This window comes from Alosa alosa, chromosome 2, assembly GCF_017589495.1.
Source record: "Alosa alosa isolate M-15738 ecotype Scorff River chromosome 2, AALO_Geno_1.1, whole genome shotgun sequence".
NCBI lineage: Eukaryota > Metazoa > Chordata > Actinopteri > Clupeiformes > Clupeidae > Alosa > Alosa alosa.
The window spans coordinates 11,746,706-11,768,852 of NC_063190.1; the positions used below are offsets into that span (position 1 = coordinate 11,746,706).

At 43.2% G+C, this 22,147-nt stretch overlaps 2 protein-coding genes across 5 annotated transcripts in view; one reads left to right on the forward strand and one right to left on the reverse strand.

The window, feature by feature from the left end:
• Positions 1-6,570, reverse strand: part of fez1 (fasciculation and elongation protein zeta 1 (zygin I)) — a 13,768-nt gene extending 7,198 nt beyond the window's left edge. The window contains exons 1-3 of one of the 4 annotated variants that reach the window (XM_048237951.1): positions 6,547-6,570; positions 3,729-3,880; positions 1,206-1,578 (exon numbers count right to left, since the gene is read on the reverse strand). In XM_048237951.1, coding sequence (XP_048093908.1) covers positions 1,206-1,534 — 329 coding nt within the window. In that variant the 5' untranslated portion in view covers positions 1,535-1,578; positions 3,729-3,880; positions 6,547-6,570. Of the gene's footprint in view, positions 1-1,205; positions 1,579-3,728; positions 4,026-4,057; positions 4,166-6,546 lie in introns of those variants that run through there. The other 3 variants (XM_048237952.1, XM_048237950.1, XM_048237953.1) reach the window with 3 other exon arrangements.
• A 1,818-nt stretch (positions 6,571-8,388) lies between these two features.
• foxo1b (forkhead box O1 b) lies at positions 8,389-21,020 on the forward strand. Its single transcript, XM_048238063.1, has 3 exons — positions 8,389-9,229; positions 17,848-18,039; positions 18,394-21,020. The coding sequence occupies exons 1-3, from the start codon at positions 8,654-8,656 to the stop codon at positions 19,558-19,560; spliced, it is 1,935 nt and encodes a 644-aa protein (XP_048094020.1). The 5' UTR covers positions 8,389-8,653; the 3' UTR covers positions 19,561-21,020.
• The last annotated feature ends 1,127 nt before the right edge of the window (positions 21,021-22,147 follow it).

Sequence of the window (22,147 nt, forward strand, 5' to 3'; positions counted from 1 at the left end):
TTCACATGTTCCCATTCCTGATCAATGGATCTGTGGTCATGTGCCTCCTCCGGGTGCTGCCAAGTGTCCAGTAATTCTGAAAACAAGCATCCATTCACCAATGACCTCAGCATATCTCACATCTGGCCAGCCAGCCCAGCAGTACAGTGCATCCGACCCAACTATGGGCATCAGGAACGAGCTGGTACTGAGTTCTGTTCTGTCTTGTTCTGTTCCATTCCGAGGCTAGAGGCAGACACTGGACCGAGATCAGTTTTTCTTTTGTGGCCGTGTGTCCCTGCCAAGAGTCATCACTACAGGGCGTAGGTACATATCTCCGCAGGGTCTGCAATGGAAATAACAACATCCTGCTCCGAGAACACACCTCCATAAACCATAAGTGCATAACCATATTTGCACAGAGCAGTGTATGTTCAGATTTATTTCAGGATTGAATAAATGCCACATTAAAACTAACCACGAATAGTGGAAGTCCGACCATACAGTTATGAAATAGATCACCGCAATAGAAACCAAATATTTCGGGTCACTTCAGGTCACATGTACTGTATGACACGCCAAATATTGATTACGTGTTTGACCAGTACTGACTGACCTTAAAAACCATGTCAGTGTCAGTGTAGTAGTACCATGGCACTACTGAATCCAAACAGTGGGTGATCAAAAGGGTTCTTAAAATAAACAAAGCACCCGGGGGCACCTATCGCGGAGCTGTCTAGTTTTGTTCTATTTTTTTTGTGATCAAATGACAACTCGTCTTTCTCACAAAAGAAAAATGATGCAATGTTGAGAGGGTGACTGCCTGCCTGTGGTAAACTATGAGCCAGACAATGGAAGGAGCTGAAGCGTACTAAAATATGTTCAATTATTTACAGACCAGATTTAGAGAGAGCCATGTGTGACATCACATAGCCCAGGAATTGGGAGCACCGGTGCTCCTAAAAGGGACCCATGCAAACTCACAAACCCACACCGAAGATGCTCTCCAAAAGGCTGCTTCATGATTTCTATTCAGGACAGTTATGAATGGTGGTGAAATATCAATTCAACACAGCTGCCAAAAAACTGCACCCTCCACATACAGCTCAATTGTAATTGCTTTTCGTATGAATCAACCACAGGGACAAGTCATGCGGAGCTTGTGCAAGCCACTATTTCTTGGATCAGAGCTGGACCGAGAAGCAGAGGGAAAAAAGAGCTCTTACTCTTCGTCCTGAAGCCTCTCCTCGTCTTCCTCGGCTTGGGCCTTGTTGCGCACTGGAGCCAGCCCCTCTGTTTTTGTGTTGTAGTTGTGGAAGCACACGTTGAGCTTCTCGTCGAACTCGTTCACCAGGTCCTCCATGGACTTGAAGCTCATCATCTCAGAGAAGTTCTCCAGCTCGGAGAAGTCCTCGCGGACGAGCGGTGCCAAGGGCATGGTGGTGATGTTGGAGCTGCTGCCGTACGGCCGCCGGGGACTCGACTCGAGGTCCTCCAGGCGGCACGGCCGCAGGTCCTCAAACTCCTCGTCCAGGCACACCAGCGGGGCCTCCATCCTATCTGCCGGTCAGCAAAGCTCAGTACCCAGAAGCCTATCCCCTACAGGGAGAGGAGAGCAGAGGAGGAACATGCAGAGAGGAGAGGAGACGATAGGAATGGGGTGAGAAAAGTAGAGGATGAACATGGAGAGAAGAGGAGAGAAGAAGAGATCAGAGACAAGGAGAAAAGATGTGAGGAGAGGAATGGGGAGGGAAAAAGAGAAGAGATGATGAAAGAGGAGAGGAGAGGAGACAGGAAGATAGATTTAGGGTTAGAGAGAAGAAGATGGAACATGGAGAAGAGTAGAGTAGAAAAGTGTAAATAGACAATAGAATTAAGCATGAGCCCAGAGAGGGCAGGAGAGGGATGATAAGAGCACCAACATGGGAGGAGTGGGGACAGAAAGCGGGTGGAATAAGCATTAGCCAGTTTCATTAGGCTTAATTGTTATTAGTGTTCATCAAATACTGCAACAAAAAATGCATTGCAAAGCTAATATAATAAATATAAATAGAATATAAAACATATACAACAGGATGACAGGATATATGATTGCAGATGTATGATGGCAGATACATGACTAATTCCACTTCATACAATATTTATCTTTTTTCCAAATATACTGTTTGTTACTTTCAGGAGAGCAGGTCTAAGTATTGTAAAATAATAATTACAATCTTAACTAAAAACTGACAATTATCTGACAGTCTATTCTCAAAAGACAACAAAAGTATGAGAAATGTGAATTTAACACAATTATAAATTATTCTGTACTAGTAATGAACATATTGAAAGCAGCAGGTAATGGCCACCCTACGTATTGCATCAGCTGTTCTAGGCTACAGTACCTCGTCAGAGTCGGTGAATGAGAGCGCTAATGGCTTCCCCCTCAAAGACGGGACAGAGAGCTTGGAGCAGACAGAAATCCATTCCAAACAGCCTTGCTCAAGCTTTTACCTTCCCATTACACTACTCAGCACAGTGCCTACTCATCAACTACATATATTATTGATGTCAGCTGTGTGTGTGTGCATGTATGCATGCGTGTGTGGGTGTGGGGTGTGGTGTGTGTGTGTGTGTGTGTGTGTGTGTGTGTGTGTGTGTGTGTGTGTGTGTGTGTGTGTGTGTGTGTGTGTGTGTGTGGATGAAGAGAACAGGACAACAAAAAGAAGAGAGAGCTCTGTCTTAGTTTTCACTTTGACACTACTGTATGTCTTTCACCTTGACATCATTTTGACCTTGACCTTCACCTGACTCAGATTCGTAATTCAATACCAATAACCTCAACCTTCATACAAAAGTACAACAAAGTTCCTTTGTAAAACCAACACTCTGAACTACTCTGTAGCACCTCTCTAGAATACACCAGTCTGTACACTGGGTCTCACGTTACAGTGAGAAAATATCATATCACTGCTCATGTACTTGTATATCTGTAGACAAACACCAATGTAAAACAGAAATATTTAGCGTTATAGAATTACATGTCTTTTATGATGCCTTGCCTATTTCAAATGCACTATGCTGTACTACCATTGGTTTGGGAATCATTTCATATTCATATGCAAATAGATTGATAGATCTGGAAATGGCCAGAGCACCATATGGCTGTGATGACCTTTATGGTGAACATGGTGTGTTTACATTGGTCATTGTCAAGCACTGAATAGATAAGGTGCTGTGGAATGGCCTTTGCTATGGTGGGATAGATGGCGGCGTGAGAGAGAGAGGGAGAGAGAGAAGGATGGAGAAAGAGGGATGGAACAACAGTTTTGTCATTTCAAATGAACAGATAATCAGAGATGAATTCCATGGTGACCACTATAGCCCAAACTGATCTGGTGTATTATTTTTTTTTTCCTCAAAATAAATGCTGCTGCTGTATCATATTAGAATTTATTATAGCATTTCATAAACATTCTGAGCGGCATGAGAATGAGCCAGCAAGAGAGGGGGGAGGGATAATGGCAGATGAGGATGAAAAAGAGACGGGAACCATGGTTACATATGTACAAGGAGAGTAAAGATGGAGGACAAGCAGTAGAGCAGGGATGAAAACTGAACATAGAGGATGAGGAAAAGGGTGAATATAAGAGAGGGGGAGTGACAGAGAGAGAGAGGGAGGGAGGGAAAAAAGATGGAGGGAGGTAGAGAGAAAGAGAGCATAATAAAGAAAGGATAGAGGATGGAGGAATAGAGGAGTACATTACCTGCTACAGTTTCCAAGCTCTTCCTCTCGTCTCACTGGTCTCAGAGTGGAGCTCCCTTCTAGGCAGTGCAGGTTGGGAGATAGACTACCTTCATCTGCAAATCTCAGCACTGGGGAGGCGCAAACACACAGCAGCCACAGTCATTCCTCACCCTGCCGCCGGAGAAATGTGATCAAGAGAAAGACAGAGGGCAGTGCAAAGAGAGAGAGAGAGAGAATATGAGTGAGGGAGGGAGAGAGAGAGAGAGAGAGAATATGAGTGAGGGAGGGAGAGAGAGAGAGAGAGAATATGAGTGAGGGAGAGAGAGAGAGAGAGATTTGCACACATACACAATGGCTGCGCTGTGCTCGCTGCTCTGTTCTCCTCTCCTCTGTCTAGCCCACAGCCCCCAGTCTGCAGAGCCAATGACTGTTGTTTTCGAATCAATAGGCAGCAGCCCTCACTCGCTGAGCCTGCGCATCGCTACGGAAACTGACGGCATCACTGCCCCCTCCCCTCCCCCTCCTCCTCCCCCTCCTGCTTTTGCACTTGCTCCCTTTGTCCACGCCCCCCCCCTCTCTGTCTTCCCCTGTTAGCTGGCTTCAATTCACCGATTCACCGATTCACCAATTCACCGCCAGTCCATGCATCCACCAGGACACTACAACTCTGGGCCACACAAGCACCACTGTTTCCATTGCTAATGGTACCAAGAGCATTTGCATCCCTTCTTGGCACTTCTTGGAGGCTTGATGTAGAGTAGCTGTGCTATATAGCTCTAAGCCTATAACAGAGAATCTGAAGTCACTGACACGCCAATCCTAGAGATATCTGGGGCAGACACAATGGATAACCTACTCTGATCCTTCAGCCCATCCAGCTTTCTTTATATATATATATATATACATATATATATATAGAGAGAGAGAGAGAGAGAGAGAGATGCTTCTATATTTCAATGTTCTATGTTTTGGCAACACATTTTTTCCCATTTAAATTGCCATGCCAATAAAGCATTTTGAATTGAATTGAATTGAATTGAATTGAATTGAATTGAATTGAATTGAGAGAGGAGGAGAGGAAAGGAGAGAGAGAGTGAAAAGACAATAGGGAAGGAGGGAGCAGCTGGCATCTTGTTGGTGCCATTGAGCTGTCAGTTTACCTCCGGCGTCGCCCACTGATGCCCCCGTAAGAGGCCCATCTCCCCTCCTCTCCCCCACCTCCTCCTAATTCAGCACCCACAGCACTACACTGCCACCAGCTCTAATCTCCTGGACACAGTCACTGGACACACCAGCTCCTCTGAAGACCAGACACAGACTGTACATAGAGCAGAGATGCTGTTTCACCATGAAAGGAGGTCACGTTGGGGAATTTAAAAATTGAAAGTACATTTGTGGGATTTTTACTGATTGTCTCGTCACCCATTTGTTTAGAAAGATTGCATCCAGACTATTTGGAGCTCATGGCATTTACAACAGTGGCTAAGATTATATGGTTTTAAAATAGCAGTGGTGAGTCACTAATGGGCGGCTGTTCACATTCAGATCAAAATAGTCAAGCGAATAGAAAATATATACATAGGCTATTCAAGAAACAACTCAAGAGAAATTGTAGTCCCTCCACACATTTTTAACAAAATATTCTAACAAACAAATTAGTGCATTAGTAATAATAAAAAAAAGCATATCCAAAAAAAGCACTACAGGACAAATTGTAGTTCCTCCACCACACATTCTTGGAAATCAGGCAGTCACAATTAAGACTTTAAGAGAAAGGAGAAGAGGCCCCTCCGTCGTCATGGATACTTGGGGTGTCCAGCTGAGTAGCCTGCAGGACTAAATTAGTCAGATAAATCAAAGGACAAGAGTCTGTTTTAACCCAAAGGAAAATTTCTTGTCTGGAAAATATCTTTCCTTTCTCACAAGAAATAGAGGGCAACATAACAGGTCATAAGTGTTACTGTAAAAGGTGTGGGTTTTTTGAAGACATTTACACAAATTCTCTATATCAATGAACTAAACTCACTGTTCTTAAACTAAGTGTCAACAAAAAACATAATCCTGAACTGAAATGGACTCATTTCACTTTCATCACTGGTTCCTTTCTTTGTTGAATGATTTCATCGAAGTTCTCATAAAATAGCTGATTAGTAAACATGTTATTACTTGCTATATCTCATTGTATCACCGTAGAGAATTCAATATCAATCATTATCACTTTATCAACACTGAATGTTGTCACAAAAACATCCTTTATTTTAAGGCAATTAGATACAGGTGCCATTACATTATAATAGTTATCATTAATAATGTGTATGTTGAGGGTTCTGACTTCAAACGTTGAATAATACAATCTCCCTCCACATTAACTTACAGACCCGCTGTAGAAAATAAAACTTAAACATGCCAAATGGCAGCGGCATCACAAGAAAGGTGGGTACTTCACATATCTAAATATGGATAAAAATAAATTACACCTGGCACCCCTGGGAGGGCTCCATCTTTTTGAAGCCAGTTGAATCTATTGGGTCTTTAGAAACACTGCCATGCCATCTGCTACGGCGCAGTTTGTAAACTCCATTGCTTTTTTTAACAACAAGGTAATGCAACTAAGATATTTAAAGGCCTTGCTGTATGGCTTAGTCTCTGAGATAATGATACATTTAGGGTTTCATCAGACATCACAGCATACAGTATGGATGAATCTATCAATAATGTGTTAGCTCTAGTTCTCTAGCTAGTGTGTCCCCAGCTACATTTCCAGTCCATGTAAAAGTATTTCAAAAATATATTTTGGAACTTTGACATCATTACATCAGGCATGACAATTATACAACCTGCTTGAGTTTTGAAAGTCATCAGTGTGAGATCATCCTGGTAATGTTCAACAATGGAGAAAATAAATTGTTTATCTGGAAAATTCCAATCTGTGCTGAAGATGGAAAACAAGTAGCTTATTCACTGCAGTGCTTGCAGGACCTCTAACAGTCTATAGAGGGAGCAGTTGACATGTAAAATACGCTACTGCACTACTGAAGACTAAGCAGCAGACGCAGGGCACTGCATCAAAGACAGTTTCTTACAACACCAGCCACAAGGATGATGCATATTAGTTGGTGTAAACCCCTATTAGTGCTTTGCAGAGGGGACAGAGTAGCCCACACAGCTTCATTACTTGAGTAAAAGTGCACCCTTTGCTAAATTTTACTCAAGTACAAGTAAAAGTACAACAGTCAGATGTCTACTTAAGTAAAAGTACTGAAGTACTTGTTTTTAAAAGTACTTGAGTATCAAGAGTACAAGAGTAGCCTACATTTTCTAAATATTGCATTAATACTGCCACAGTGCTTACATTTATGTACAGAAACGTCCTACATGGAGTTATGAAACATGTTAATGTTAATACCTTGGAGAATGTAAAATGAATTGGAAGTAAAATCATGTCATTTTCATCTTTTTACCATGTTGCCAGGGATGAGCAGTATTTCTAATACATGAATTTAAAATATATATTTCAAATACAAAATACTATTTTGTAATTGAAACACTTGATCATTAACTTGTTCAGAAAATTTAAATAGTCTGGCGAGGTGGGGCCACAGGTTGGCACATTCCCGGGATGGACCTGCTGCGTCTTTATCCATTGTTTTGTCCATGGTTTCGTCTCTTATTTAAATCTGACCATGGAGTTGACTTTGGCGGAAAGCTGAAGGTGATTGCTAATAGGCTGTCCCAATCAGTGGCGCCTGCCAATCCAATCATGTTTGAGAGGGAAAAAACAAATTGAGGGTTTCCGAGATTTTTCTTTTTTCCTTCTTTTTTAGAAGTAGTAACGGGTACTCACGGTTATGGATAGAAATGTAGTGGAGTAAAGATATTAACAATATTTGCCTCTCAAATGTACTTGAGTAAAGTCATGAGTACTCCCCAAAAATGATACTCGAGTAAAGTACATATCCATCAAAATTGTACTCAAGTACTGTCACCAAGTAAATGTACTCCGTTACAGTCCGGCTCTGGTGCTTTGAAATGCTATTTGTCCTGTATAGGTCAGGCTACCTTTTGAATACTGTATGGAGTCCATAATCTAAGCTGCTGTGACAATGGGATAAACATATTTGTCTAAATGTGTGCTATTGAAACAAAATATTTTAGTCACAGCAGGTAGCCTACATTCCAAAACTCTATTGTATGACCCAATTCTCTGTTTCATGGATAAACTGAACACACACACACACACACCTCTTTTCGATAGGCTGAACATGCTTTGCCATGACCAGATGTACAGTAGGCCTATTGCAGAACCCACAGTCAACACATCTGGTGATTGGTAACAATCCATCACTAAAAGAGCTGTCAATTTCACTGTTGAACAAAAAACTGCCTGTGGATAAATTGTAATAAATTTGTCCACAGGAAGATTACATCTTTTCGTATTCTGATTTTATACGGCCTAACCAATGTCTATAACTTTCCATAATAATTAATTGTAATATTCTTGGCTTGGAACAGCAATGTATTATAAATAATGTTGTTCAACCTCAAACTTGTAAAAAAAAAGACAAAAAAACAGAACCAATAACGATTATCAACGGCAAGGGTGTTTACTGGTTGTACATAGCTGTCAGTCATCCTGTGGGCGTTCCCAATGCATGTGTCTGTGAGATCCTGGAGTACAGAATATGCTATGTTTTCAACAGGGACCTGTCACAGGTTACATGTGTGCTGCCAAAGAAGTAGAAGTAGGCTAGTAGTAGAAGTAGTCTAGCTGTGCATACATTGTGCCGAAGAATTGGAGTCTAGAAGAAAACGTGTTAGTGGATAATAACCAACCCACTCTCCTGGGCTGTTTTACTGTTTTACTTTTAATTCGTTTGAAGTTAAGCTTGTTATGACTGCAATATAAACAGCAGGTGAGTCCATTCGACTCACTTTCGGTGGGACATGGCGGAGTCATCACAGGAGCTGACTGATATTGATCCGGATTTCGAACCTCTGTCACGACCCCGGTCTTGTACCTGGCCGCTGCCTCGACCAGAGTTCAATGAACCGGACAGCTCAAACACATCTTCGCCTGCGTCTTCGGTTAAACAGGAGCCTGGCAACGGTGTTGATTATATCAGCAACCAAAGTTTGGTGGAAGAAACAGAGGATGTCACCGACGAAAAAACACTAGTTTTATGTAGAGATTTCCTGGAGAATTGCTGTCACCCTCTCACACAGCAACATCAACGGTTGCTGCAGCATCAGTTGAGTCCACAACTACTCCGGCAGCAGCAGCAGGTGCCTCCACTTTCGCCACCAAATGGCTCGAACTCCATCGTGGTCCCGTTCCAGAAAAAGGGCGCTTCTTCTAGACGGAATGCCTGGGGTAATATGTCATATGCCGACCTCATCAGCAAAGCCATCGAAAGCTCCCCTGAGAAAAGGCTCACCTTATCTCAGATATATGATTGGATGGTGCAAAGTGTGCCTTACTTTAAAGACAAGGGAGACAGCAACAGTTCTGCCGGATGGAAGGTAAAGATGTGTTATCTCAATCAGGTTTTGGTTAAAGAGGGTGCATTAAGATGGTTTGTTTGTAACTAGGCTAACTAATCATCTGGCATCAGCTTGTAAATGCAAAGCAATTAATGAACTACAGTCTCTTTAAACAATGCACAGTGTGTGTGTCTGTCTGTTTGTCTCTCTCTCTCTCTGTGTGTGTGTGTGTGTGTGTATGTGTTAACATGTGTATGTGCAATACAAATGTTAGGGTTGTTTGCCATTATGCTGGAAGCAAGAGATACAACAACCTGTAGAAGTAGGTAGGTCAATCTGTTATGTTTGTAGTCTCATTCCAATGTCCTGTGGTGTGTGGCATTGATGCTAAAGAGGCCCATTTCTTGTAATATCTATCTGGATCGGACTCGTTTGGTCAACAGATTCCAATAATCCAAAAACAGTAGAAAAGTACTTTTAAAAGCACCAGTGCTTAAGAAGTATGCATCATTTTTATTCACATTAGTTGTGATAATTGTAATAATAGAGCTCAAGTCGCTTATAATGATATAACAATGGTAATCTATACAGTGGTTAATTTCACAATATATACACTTAGTTCAGTGTACTATTGAGCATTCTATACTGCCCCAGGATAGAGGTTTTGAGAGGTGGCTGTGGAAATGTTTAACCAGGTTCAGTGTCATCAGATGAACCCCCTAACCCTGTGGGGGGAGCTCTGAAGTTCTGAAATAGATTTCCTCCACAGATGCCTCCTCCCTATGCTTCTCTTTCTCTCTTTCTCTCTTTCTCTCTCTCTCTCTCTCTCTCTCTCTCTCTCTGCTGTCACACTTAAATGCACACAAACAAACAGGCCCATGGCCTCAGAAATAGACACTCGCTCCAACAAGTCTCCAGAGCAAACAAAGAATCTGCACTCATCACAGGTGTCTCCTGAAGTAGAAATCCCTTGGCAAAGTAAACAAGGTGATCATTGCAGTTCAGTATGTAAGAGTTGTAATTGCAGTTCAGTATGTAAGCTGGGACTTACACTTATCAACATAAGCAATTAGACCCCAATATCACTCTAATTATCGGGTTGTAGTATATCGGGACATACTCAGGAGTAAGCCGCATCGCTGCAACACACATTTCCTTGTTTCCTTCTGGACTTGCATGGAGAGTGTTAGTGCAGCAGCTGTAGTGGCATCACCACCACGTGCCATAAAAGCAGCAGTAGTAGTAGTAGTAGTTGTGGTGGTGGTGATGGTGTAACTTGGCCTGTGCCAATGTGTTTTCCAACTTCTGCATAGCAGTAAAGAAAGATCAGACGTGTTTGGAACCGTAGGCTGTGAGAATGTGTTTGTTCTTTTCTGATCCCATGTAGAGGTAGGAAACGCTTTAAACTTTAAAATTTAAAGTGCTGTTTCCTTTTCACCTCTGATTTACCACCCCTGATGGCATCAAAGGCTGCAGTATTTTCAGGAGACACCAAACCTTTGCTTGTTCAAATGTGGTTTCCTACCGAAGGCAGCTAGATAACAGATGAGATGACATTTTCACAACCTTACCAACACAGGAGAGAATGGAGACAAATATGCTATTTAGTGATCTGGTTAAGAGTGTGATATGATAATGATAACATTACACATAGTAATCACTCAAATTCCTTCAAATAGTTTTTTTTTTTTTTTTTTTTTAAAAACATCACATTTTAGCTATATTGCTTACAGCTTACAACTTCTTTGGGCCTGATTTGTTTGCACTCTGATCACACTCTGATCAGACATATTGATTCTGTTGGTGCCGGTATTTCAGGAATTTCACCTATTTTAACCCAAACGGCTCAACAAATACCACATCATGGTCAATGTGCGTCAGTCAGACATAGGAATTCTCAGGGAATTTTGCCACTCTGTAGACACACACACACACACACACACACACCACACACAAACACACAGAGAGAGACATACACACACACACACACACACACACACACACACACACACACACACACACACACACACACACACACACTAAATTTAGATCCCAACTGCATGTCCATTAAATGTTCCTGGTCAGCCCGACAATAACAGGAGGTGACACCGAACACCTCCATCATTGTGGAGCCCGTGGGTGGGGCCACGAGGGCTGCTGGGGGAAAAGCGTCACACATCCTCCATTCCTGAGCTGTGTTCTCACTTCCCCCCCGGCCGGCCCGCATGCTGCCAGCAGCTCCTCGCTCCCACAACACTGCAGCTCGTACACACTCTCAGCCCGGGGACAGAGACGTGGAGTCTGGAGGTCAGAGATGGAGAAATGGGGTGTGGGAGCTGGGGGCGCAAGCAGCAGCAGCACCCGTACCCACATTTGTGTCCTAAGTGCTCATGGGGACCCTGGGTTTGGGGTCATTTCCTGGTCCATCGCTCTCTCTCCCACTTGCTTCCTGTCACTCTCAACTGTCCTACCTACATAAAGGCAAAAGCCCAAAAATGGAGAAGTGAGGGGAATTGTATTGTATGTGTTTCCTGGACTGGGAGTATAAGATGGAAACTCACACAAGAGGACATTATGTGGGTTCACAGTTGGGCGTCGTAGCAGCTAAGCCCAGGGTGAGTGGTGAGGAGAGACAGCTTGACATGACGTTTGGCCTTAGACGTTGAGTGGATGGGATGTTGGAGAAATATAGGCAGTGATCTTAAGGATAGTCCATGATTCTGGCAAAAAGGTTTTGGTATTTTGAGCTCAACAACCAATCAAATTAATCAGTATGATATGATTTTACATTAAGAATACATTTCACAGACCACTTTTGTGCATCACGGTATCGCAAACGTGTTTGGCCATGTTGATTTGCCCCCTTGCAGAGCCCACTGAAGCCCTGGACTCAGGGTGAGCTGTGCACTTTCCTGTGGTCCTGGTCCCCACAGTGAGTGATGATGCACTTCCTGTGGAGAGTCTGGAAAATAGCAGCATGCACGTTACCACCTCCTCCTCCCATGAAAACACAGGGCAGGGAGAGAAAAACACACACACACACACACACACACACACACATACATGTACACACGTTCACATGCACACTCATGCAAACACACACAAGCATGAGAGCAGTCAGACAAAGAGGAGAGAAAAAAGAGCCAGAGGTTGAGCAACACTCTCCCATAATCACACGCATGCAAACACACACAAGCATGAGAAAAACAGAGAGACAGGAGAGAATAGAGAGTCAGAGGGAACACAGACAGACACACACATTAGCAAATCAGTGAAAGGGAACAGTGTGTGAGAGAGACGCCTGAGGCACTGGTCCAAGACATGAGATCTGCTGCGAATTTAGCCTCTAGACATCGCTTACAGACAGATTTGCAAACACACTCACACATAGACACACACACACAAACACATCATGTATAAAACCACCTCTTGCATGAATTTTATTGCCATGTGATATGAGAAAGTCATCCTCAAATGCTGTGCATATTGACTTTTTAAATCACTTTTTATCACAAGAACCGGAGTTCCAGTTATACCATTTCAGGGAGTAATGACATTCTCTCCAACACACAGTAGTGCTGACGTACTTGGTTTACTTTTGGCATACATTATATAAACAAATTACCAATGTATGATGTATGCAGTCAATCGCTTTTGTAAAAGCCCAACTCTCTTATACTGTAAAAATATTACGTACTACATGTGACATTTGGAATCTATAACACTGATCATATATTATGAGCTCATAAAACTCAAGTATTGATGTCATTACTGCACTGGATTGACAGAGGAGAGGAGCACTGTTAACATTTCTCTAAGAGTCCCGGGGGGCTGGAGGTCCCACTTCCTGCCTCTAACAGTACACCAAACATGGCTGTTTAGTTAGCCGATCCAGGTGAGGGTGATAGCCGCGCTCTCTGTTAGCCAGCGGTTTGCAGGGCCCCTCGCCGGGCTTCCCCAGGGGAGAGTGTGGGGCGCTGGGCACAGAGGAGGGAGTGTTCCCTGGTGAGTGGCACCTTACTGGAACTTGTTGTTTTTCTCAGTGGTCTGTGACCTGAACGTTTGCCACACCTGCTCCGTGTAGCCTGGTACACTAGCAAGAACTGTGCATACGCACACACACACACACTATGCATATACACAGAGTGTTTTACAGGCCTTAAAGTTAGCGACTGACATCAGTATGCTGCCTTATGCCATGCATGTGTTGCGTGTGTTTTCATTCCAAAATTAGTACTATCTTCCTGATGGTCAATCTTTAGCATATGATAGGGCAGCCAGCAATAATATTTCTCTTATATGAGTTAATATGAAGACAGACTGGAATGTGGTGTTCATGTTTTCAAGTTGCTTAAAAGACCTTTAACTGAACGTGGAATACATTTTTGGATCCCACACTTGGTCATCCACTCAATATTGGGTGTGAATGGAAACAATTCATTTGTTTGTGTAGTATCACACAATGCTAAGCAACAGTATGCTTGGAATTAGCTCACAAATTGCATCCATGTCTCCATGTATGGAATGCAAGTGGTACTCTGAGACGTCCCCGGTACTAGGCTCAGACTCAGGATGTGTCTGAAGTAAACCGGATGTGACCAAAGAGCGGATGACTGCAGGTCGAGGTGACCTTTGTGAGGAAAGTATGTGGGAAGCGTACAAATAGCCCAGTGGATGCCGTTTCTATCGTTACCTTACACATAGCAAAGTTATTGCACTGTTCAATCCCTACACTGTTAACTTTTGCACTAATCATGCTCAATGCATCACATGGTCAGTCCATACCAGACTTTTGTAATCACTTCACATGCTCTTTAATTTTTACATTTCTGTCAGTGGTTTTATGTATATATCTGTTTTTTGTGTTATGGTTGTATAAGCTACTGGATGCCTAGAATAGAAAGTATCTATCTACCGGTATGTCTATATAAGTATCTATCTACGTGACAGAAGAATTTTTCTGATATGTTCTAAGGAGAGGTCAGACAACATTCTCAGAGGTGACGGACCCTTTTAAGTCTCCAAGGCTCATAATACTTTAATTGATGATCATTATCAGATGAAATACACATAGGCCTACACTTGTAATATAATGCAAATTACAATATTGCAGTTACTGTACCGCTCTACAAATTGCGCTACTGGAACAGGAAAATGTATTCAACGGTTCATAAAGTGCTCCAGTGATTCCAGTGATATGCAATGTGAAATCCGAGCATTTGATGGATGCTATTTGAAAAGTCAGACAAATACACAGACAGGTCAGTTTATGAGGTGTATGAGGCTTTACGTTAGGTGGAATAGACTACACAAAACCAGGACCACCACAAAGACTCCATATGATACACAGAGTATCATTTGTAAGACTGTAAATAGGCCTAGTTGTGGCCATGTTTACTGACAAGATTTCATTCTCTCAAGAGTTAAAAATGTAGATGTAGTTCTGTGGAGGAAAGCAGATCGTCACCACTTTGTTTTGTGTTCCACTGAGGAGTGCAGCTATGAATCTCCACCCAGATATAATATTACTGGTGTCATGCAGTAGGTTAAGTTCAAAGCCCAAACAGCCATATCAGCACCATCCAGCACTTCCTGTGTGAATGGGCTGGCAGGCAAAGTGTGCTGAGTCATACGCAGACGTGAGGAGGCTTCTGTAGTCTTTGTTTCTTTCTGACTGTCTGACTTTCCGTCAATCTCTGTTTCTCTCTCCTCTCACAATTGTCATGTAATTTCTTTCTTTTTTTGGCGGGGGTGGGAGGGGGTTGAGAAGGGTTGGAGACAAACAAACAGTAAGAAAGATGGAAGTACATATATCAGAAATACTTGAGATTAGCGTTTAAACCTCCTAACTCCGTTTGCCCTTTTTGCCCCTTAAGCACTGGGAAGAATTTGAGTTAATCTGCTAGGCCTATTGCTCTGGCTGAGGGAGTAAATCTGCAGATTACAGGACAAATAAAGAGGCTGTTGTCAGCGTCTGTTCCATCTGAGCACTGTATGTGTCTCCCTCTAAGACGCTGCTTGATCACTCTGCCTTCTTGTTGTATTTTCTCACTATACTATCAGACCATATTCCTATCCCTCCCTCCATCTCTCTTCCTCCATCTCTCTCCCTCCCTTCTTCCTTATATCTCCCCTTTCCATCATCATCACCACTGCAGGCCTCGTGCACACAGACATCTGCTTGCATCACATCCTGTACTGTGAGGAGAGGGAGAGCTGAGACTGATAAGACACAGAGGTGGGGGGGGGCTGATGGAGAGGCAGCTTGTCCTTACACAGTGTCTTCCTGGAGCCTGAGCCAGTGAGTGTGACAGACAGAGGTTGGAGGCCTCAGAGGAGAGAGAGAGGAATGCATGCAGGACAACGTCCTGTCTCCTGCCAGTCAGTCAGGGGCTATGACCCATATTCATTTGCTCGAATGTTCTCTCTGAGAGAGAGAGTCACTGACCCAGCAGACAATGCAAAGAATGGAGCATGCTGGCATGCAGAGACTTTTAAATAAAGCTTGGGCAATGTCTCCAATTGTTAAATGATTACACTTCCTCATCTGATAACTCAACATTCTGGATGTCTGTCCAGCTGTCTCTGTCCCGCTTCTGAGTCTGTACCCCAATCTAGTTAATGTCTCTCACCGTGAGAATACAGAGGGTCATTGTAGCGCAGACATATCTTACCACTACCTGTCACTCGGAGGACTGGGGCTGTTAAGGAAGTCAGCCAGTGCTGCCGGGCTCGTGTTACAGTTAAGCAGGCCGGCGTCGCTTCAGTGGCGTCATGTCTGTGTCCCCTCCCATCCCCGTGCCTCTTTGCATATGTCTGTCAACAGCCTTCACAGTCTGTGAGGGCTGGGGGGTCGTGACTGTGGGTGGGAGGGGGCTGGGGGGTTTGTGGACGTCCTCTGTTCAACACAGTGTGGTGAACTCAGCGACCCTACTGCTGTGTGTGCACCAGGAAAACAACCACACCTATCTCTCTCTCTCTCTCTCTCTCACTCTCTCTCACCGTCTCACTCACTGATGGACCTTCCCTTTCTTTCTGCACCTCGAACTCTACAACCTCTCTGTCAATCTGTCTGTCTCTTTTTCGCTCCCTCCCTCTCTCTCTCCTTCCCTGTCTCCCTCTCTTATTGGTTACCTCCCTTCCATACCTTGAACCCTACAACCCTCTCTCTCTCTCTCTCTCTCTCTCTCTCTGTCAAACACATGCATTTATAGAGTCCTACACTCTCCCTTCATCTCTCATTCTCTATATTTTGTTGGGAGTTTTCATCATTCATGTTCCTGTTTTTCCTGCTTCTGTTCACTTGTTTGGTCTTTCCACTCCCCCACCCTACTCTGTATGTAAGAGCAGGTCAATAACACTGTTGTGCACTGCCATGTTGTTGACCGTAATCTGGCAAGGTTTCATAACTGTCCCTTTCACCCTACATGAAAAATGTTTATTTGATTTGTAGTTTACAGTAGGGACAGGTTACACTTTTACACATGCATTTATTTCCATGTGCAGAATACTCGTTAATGTAAACTGTTTGTTTTCTTTTACCATAAATATTTCGTAGACTCAAACCCAGAAGAGGTTCTGCTTTGTAAGATGAGGGTTGGTGTTCAGAATCATGTTGTGTAAATGTTTTAAAATACTGTATGTTTGTGCATGAATTTAGTCATCTGGATCCAGACATAGTTACGCACTGTTGTTTGAAATAGTCTGTAAACTCAGACTCAACCCAGAAGCTAAATGCACATCCCACATCAAGCTGAACATGGCTTGCAATTGTCAACATATGCAGTCGGTTTCACTTGCAGGAAGTTATGGCAGAGCATCCAAGCCAAATGACTCCATTAATAGTAGACAGTGATTAAAGCTCTCGGGTACTTGGTACTTGAGTTTGAGTTTCTTTCTATGTGTTCGTCTGTCTTTTCTGTCTCTGTGCTCACAGTCAGAAGTTTGTGTCGCTGGTTTTGGCAGATGTGGAAATATACAGGTCAGACAAAAATATCATGGACATGGGTGCGCATGGGATGAGCTCATTCACCATACCCTGTTTATTTATATTTTGTGAGGAGCTTCTCCCTCTTCTGAGGTAATTTCGGAATGATTTATAATTTCAGGTTGAATATATGCTTTGTATATGCTTCTTCTGTGTGAGTGTGTGTTTGTTTGTTTTTCCCTCTTACAGCTCTGGATGAACACAGGGGTACTTACAATAACAAAATAACCATTTAATGTTTATTCAATTAGCAGCACTTCTCACAAAGTGACTTCTGCGCCAGAGTCCCGTACATGGATTAGGCCTAGTCCCAGACTAAATGCTTTTTTCAACTAACACTGAAGTTCTTTCATCAATGTTTTCTTTTAGTCTAAAACTAGGTATTTGAAGTTGGCCTTAGCTTGGCCGTGCATTTCATCAATATGCACTTCTGCAAACCAATGGCCTTAGTAGTATTAAGAATTGTGTCCACTAAGTTGCTGAAGAGTTGGCTAACAGTTAGCCAAAATTGGACAAGTTGGTTGTTATTTTCTTGGTTTGGTTTCTGCACAGCTCTAGATATAAACTGAAATTTTACAATACTTTTCAATGTTAAGAAATATGTCTTGAAGAGTTAGAGAAAGAGTGCATGCTCTCATGCATTTCCACGTGTCTGTCCCCCCTCAAACAGAACTCTATCAGGCACAATCTCTCCCTCCACAGTCGCTTTGTGCGCATCCAGAACGAAGGCACGGGGAAGAGTTCCTGGTGGATGCTCAACCCTGAGGGGAGCAAGAGCGGCAAGCCCCCCCGCCGACGAGCTGCTTCCATGGACAACAACAGCAAGTTCGCCAAGAGCCGCGGACGAGCCGCCAAGAAAAAGGTACGAGGAGTACTTAGTACTTAGTCTCCCACACAAATAAACGGAGACACAGGTCACACAGAGGTCAATTAGATGCAGGCCAGAAGTGAAGACAATGGGGCTACAGTATTCTGTGTTAAAGACAGACAACTGGGCAAGGCTGTGTGTGACCTGATATATCAAATCTCTCCTATCCTTCATGAGAACGCCATTTAATTAGTCTGTTTCTGTTGTTATACTATTCCCACCAAAAACCTTTTGTATGCATCTGTCTGTATACTTAAACCGAAGTTTTGCCAGTGTCACAGATTGTGCGATATTTAATTAGAATAGTCCTCAGCACTCAAGGTCACTCAATACTCCTGTGTCCCTCAGGTGTCACTTCAGGGGGTCATGGACGAGGACGCCCGCAGTCCTGTCTCCCAGTACTCCCCGTGGCTGGGGGGCAGTCCCAACTCTCACAGCAACGACACCTTCGAGGAGTGGACCTCTTTCCGAGGCCGAGCGAGTTCCGACGCCAGTACCCTAAGTGGGCGCCGCTCCCCATTCCTGCCTGAGCCCGACGACCTGAGCGAAGGTGGAGATGCCCATCTCGGTTACCCAGTGGCATCGGGAGCAAAGATGGTGACGCCGCTGCCCAGCCTGGCCGAGGTGGCCGGCTCTCTCGGCCACCGCAGCCCTGAGAACACCATGATGGAGGGTCTACTCAACAACCTCAATCTTCTCTCACCCACGAACCAGCGCCAAGACACCTCACACGGCTCTCCCATGATGCAAAGCAACACTGGCTACCACAGTCCATACGCCTTATCCTCAGCAGGCCCACCACCACATCCTCCTCCTGAATATCCCAAGAGCCTTTACAGCCAGACACCAATAAACAATGGCACCTCAGTCCCCATGCGGCCCCTGTCAGAGACGAAAGTGGGGGCTGCTGGGATAGGACGCTTCCTGGGCCACTACAACAACCCAGAGGCAGTTTCCCATGAGCCACCACTGCTGGGCATGGAGACCATGGTTAGCCATGCTGGTGTTGGTGGAAGAGGGGGATTCCGGACCCTCTACAGTGGGCAGGGGCACCCAGGGCATGTGGGCAACATGGCTGGTCCTGCACCAACACAGCCTCCACACCCTCACCATCATCCACACTCACACACATTGCCTCACCAGTACAGGCCGTTAAACCCTGCCACGGTCAGCATGAACGGGCATGTACCACAGGTCCTTGGTCACACTGACAGGTCTGGGTGTCTCAGTAGCGGCTCTCGGACCTACACACTACTGGGCCCGGCTCCTCCGCTGGGTCACTCGGGTGGGAATCCATCAGTGCACCATGGCAACAGGAACGGCTTTGTCCGGCCCAGACCCAACCAGCACCCAGCCCAACTCACCCGGCCTGAGCGGTTGCCAAGCGACCTGGACGGCATGTCCATCGAGCGCTTCGAGTGTGACATGGAAACAGTTCTTTATGATACCTTCATGGATGGGGATACAGTAGACTTCACCTTTGACTCCATGGGGATGTCACAGGGGCTTGCCTAGGGCTGGGTAATATGGCCACTAATTGTTATCATGATATATCAATTTCACATCAGTCCATAATAACTTGTGCACATATCACAATATATTTGAATCCACCCATTCATTTTTTTTTAAACCTGAAAAATAAAAGGTCTGAACTATGACATTAAAAATTAAACACACTAAAATGACGAGGTTGCCTTAACAAAATGTTTAGTTCAGTTTAAATTGCAAACTTCTTTTTCTCATAATCTTCCTGCAATTCCAATAATTCACCCAGTCCCTTAACATTTGTTTATCTAGCTAGGTGGCACAATCATTTCATAACTATTTACGGTGACTTTGTGTACTATGGCCTCCTCAGATGGGTAGATGCTTTATTTCAGTCTAGAGCTAATAGTACCAAAAGCCAGAGGTGTCTTTACTCTAACGGTGCCTGATAATATCTCTGGGCCTGTTCTGGAGTTAGCAAACTGCTAACTTGTATGTCATTGAATATATTTATTTGTAGTGCTTTATTTGATTGCTTGTCATATGTGGTAGGTTCTATAATTGACATATATGAGTGATGATATGAGTGCAGTCTCAGTGCAAGGACATCCATTACTCAAACAGTAGCATGTCATTTGTCATTTCAACTTGTGGCTACATTATATATCTATGCAAAACATAAAATTAATTTAATTTATATATCAGTTATTGATGAACATTGTCTCACGGTGCTTTCCAGAACAGTGCCCTTTAGAGCAAACATACAGCGGTTTTGATAACATTAAGAAGCTCATAGATGTATAGACTCTGCCCAGAACACCAGCTGCATGTTATCCCACACACTGTTTCTAAATGTTTGTGTGACAGAAATGACTGTACATAATATAATTGTTTGACTCATTTTTGTCTATACTTTCAGGAGTGCTGGACCTATTTAATGAGGCCAAGTATAGTTAGTTTGTAGGGATGAATAGTGAAAAACTAGCATTATTTCAGGATGTTTGTTTTCTCTAGCAAGTTATTCTGTTAAATTAAATGAGAAAATAGTAAAAGTAACATTGTGACAGCCTTTACACAGTGACCTATGCTCTTCAGGACAAATGTGAGATAGTATAAAGATAAAGGCTTTAGGCTTCAGTGTCAATTTTGAATGTAAAACTAAGGAGAATTGTAAAATTGACATTGCAACATGGTGGCAGCCTTTAAACTGAACTGTAACTTAACTGTGTTCTTTTGGACAAATGTATGGAAATACTGTATGTTTCCGTATAAATAAGACATACCAACCCAGGTGACTGTAATAGTTCTTGACCATGTAATGTTGACATTTCATATTCCTATGCTGTATAAAACATGAAAGGATTTTTAAATGAAACTCTATTTTCTACATTCACCAAATGTTTCAGTGGGCAGAAATGTATGTGTACTTCTTAATTGTCTTGAACATATTTTCTTTAAGTTTGTATAATGTATGTTTAATGACATTTGTGTGTGAACTCTTTTCTTAATACTATTAAAATAGAATATTCATAATATACTACTTGCAAATTACTGTTCCTTGTTCCATATGAAGGAAATAATAAAAAGTTGGCTTTGTGGGTGTACATACTCCATTTTTTCTTAATTAAATTAGTAAACGTAAATTAAAAAGATGTTATTGCATGATTTGCAACTATTTTTATTGTGTTAATGCAGGGACATGGTTTTAGCCCTTTATCACACCAAAGCAGAAATGAGCCAACAGTCATGAAGAAAGTCATCTTTAGCATTTTCCCTCCTGCACCTTTTGCCTGCACAAATATGCAGATTAGCAGATGCAACATGCTTCATGCTCAGTTAGTCCTGTACAGGGTGAGCAGTCAAGTGGATGCAGGGCCATTTAGCAGTGTGCACCCCTTCACAATAAAGGCCCCTAATTGGTTGTTGTTCTCATGGACACAGCCTCTTCAGTGATAGGTCAGTGAGATGGATGTGTGTGTGTGTGCATTTGAGTGTTTAAATAAGGTGCAGTGTTTGCAACACCCAACCATGATTAAAATGTTATTATCCGATTTTGATGGTTAATCATTGTGTGTTGTATTTATAACAGATGCAAGGATCATGGGAGATCCTTCTAGAAGTATGTCTCCGCTTCACACCTGAGTAAAGGATAAGGGCTTGCCTGCGCAGTTCGACATGTGACATTGTTATTGATCGGATTATTGTAAAATTAATGTCCCTACCTTTTCACCTTGCGTCTTTCATCCTGTCAGAGCTGACAATGTTTAATAGACCACAGGATAAGCTGTGCCACATACTCGACTGTCTCATTGGAAAGCATGTTCATCTCCTTGATCTTTCATCTCAGAATTGCCTGCACAGATTAAAAGAATATAAAAAGAGGACAGGCACATACATTATCAGTTATCTAGACTAAGATGTGAACACTAACTTTGATGGATGGCCTGTGTCATTTGGATGCCCCATCTCATGTGTCTCCTCAGCCAGCTGTAAGGAAGACAGTTCGCCTCTGGAGAGAGAAAATGTGATGAACAATTAGGTGAGGAATACATGAGGAAATATCCACATAAAAGGCAACACATGGGAGGATGAAATACATGAAGGGACACTGATTGTT

Coding starts and splice junctions, on each gene's coding strand:
- foxo1b (XM_048238063.1), top strand. CDS start 8,654: ATGGCGGAGTCATCACAGGAGCTGACTGATATTGATCCGGATTTCGAA. Junction 9,230..17,847: donor ACAGTTCTGCCGGATGGAAG/GTAAAGATGTGT, acceptor CCCCTCAAACAG/AACTCTATCAGGCACAATCT. Junction 18,040..18,393: donor GACGAGCCGCCAAGAAAAAG/GTACGAGGAGTA, acceptor TGTGTCCCTCAG/GTGTCACTTCAGGGGGTCAT.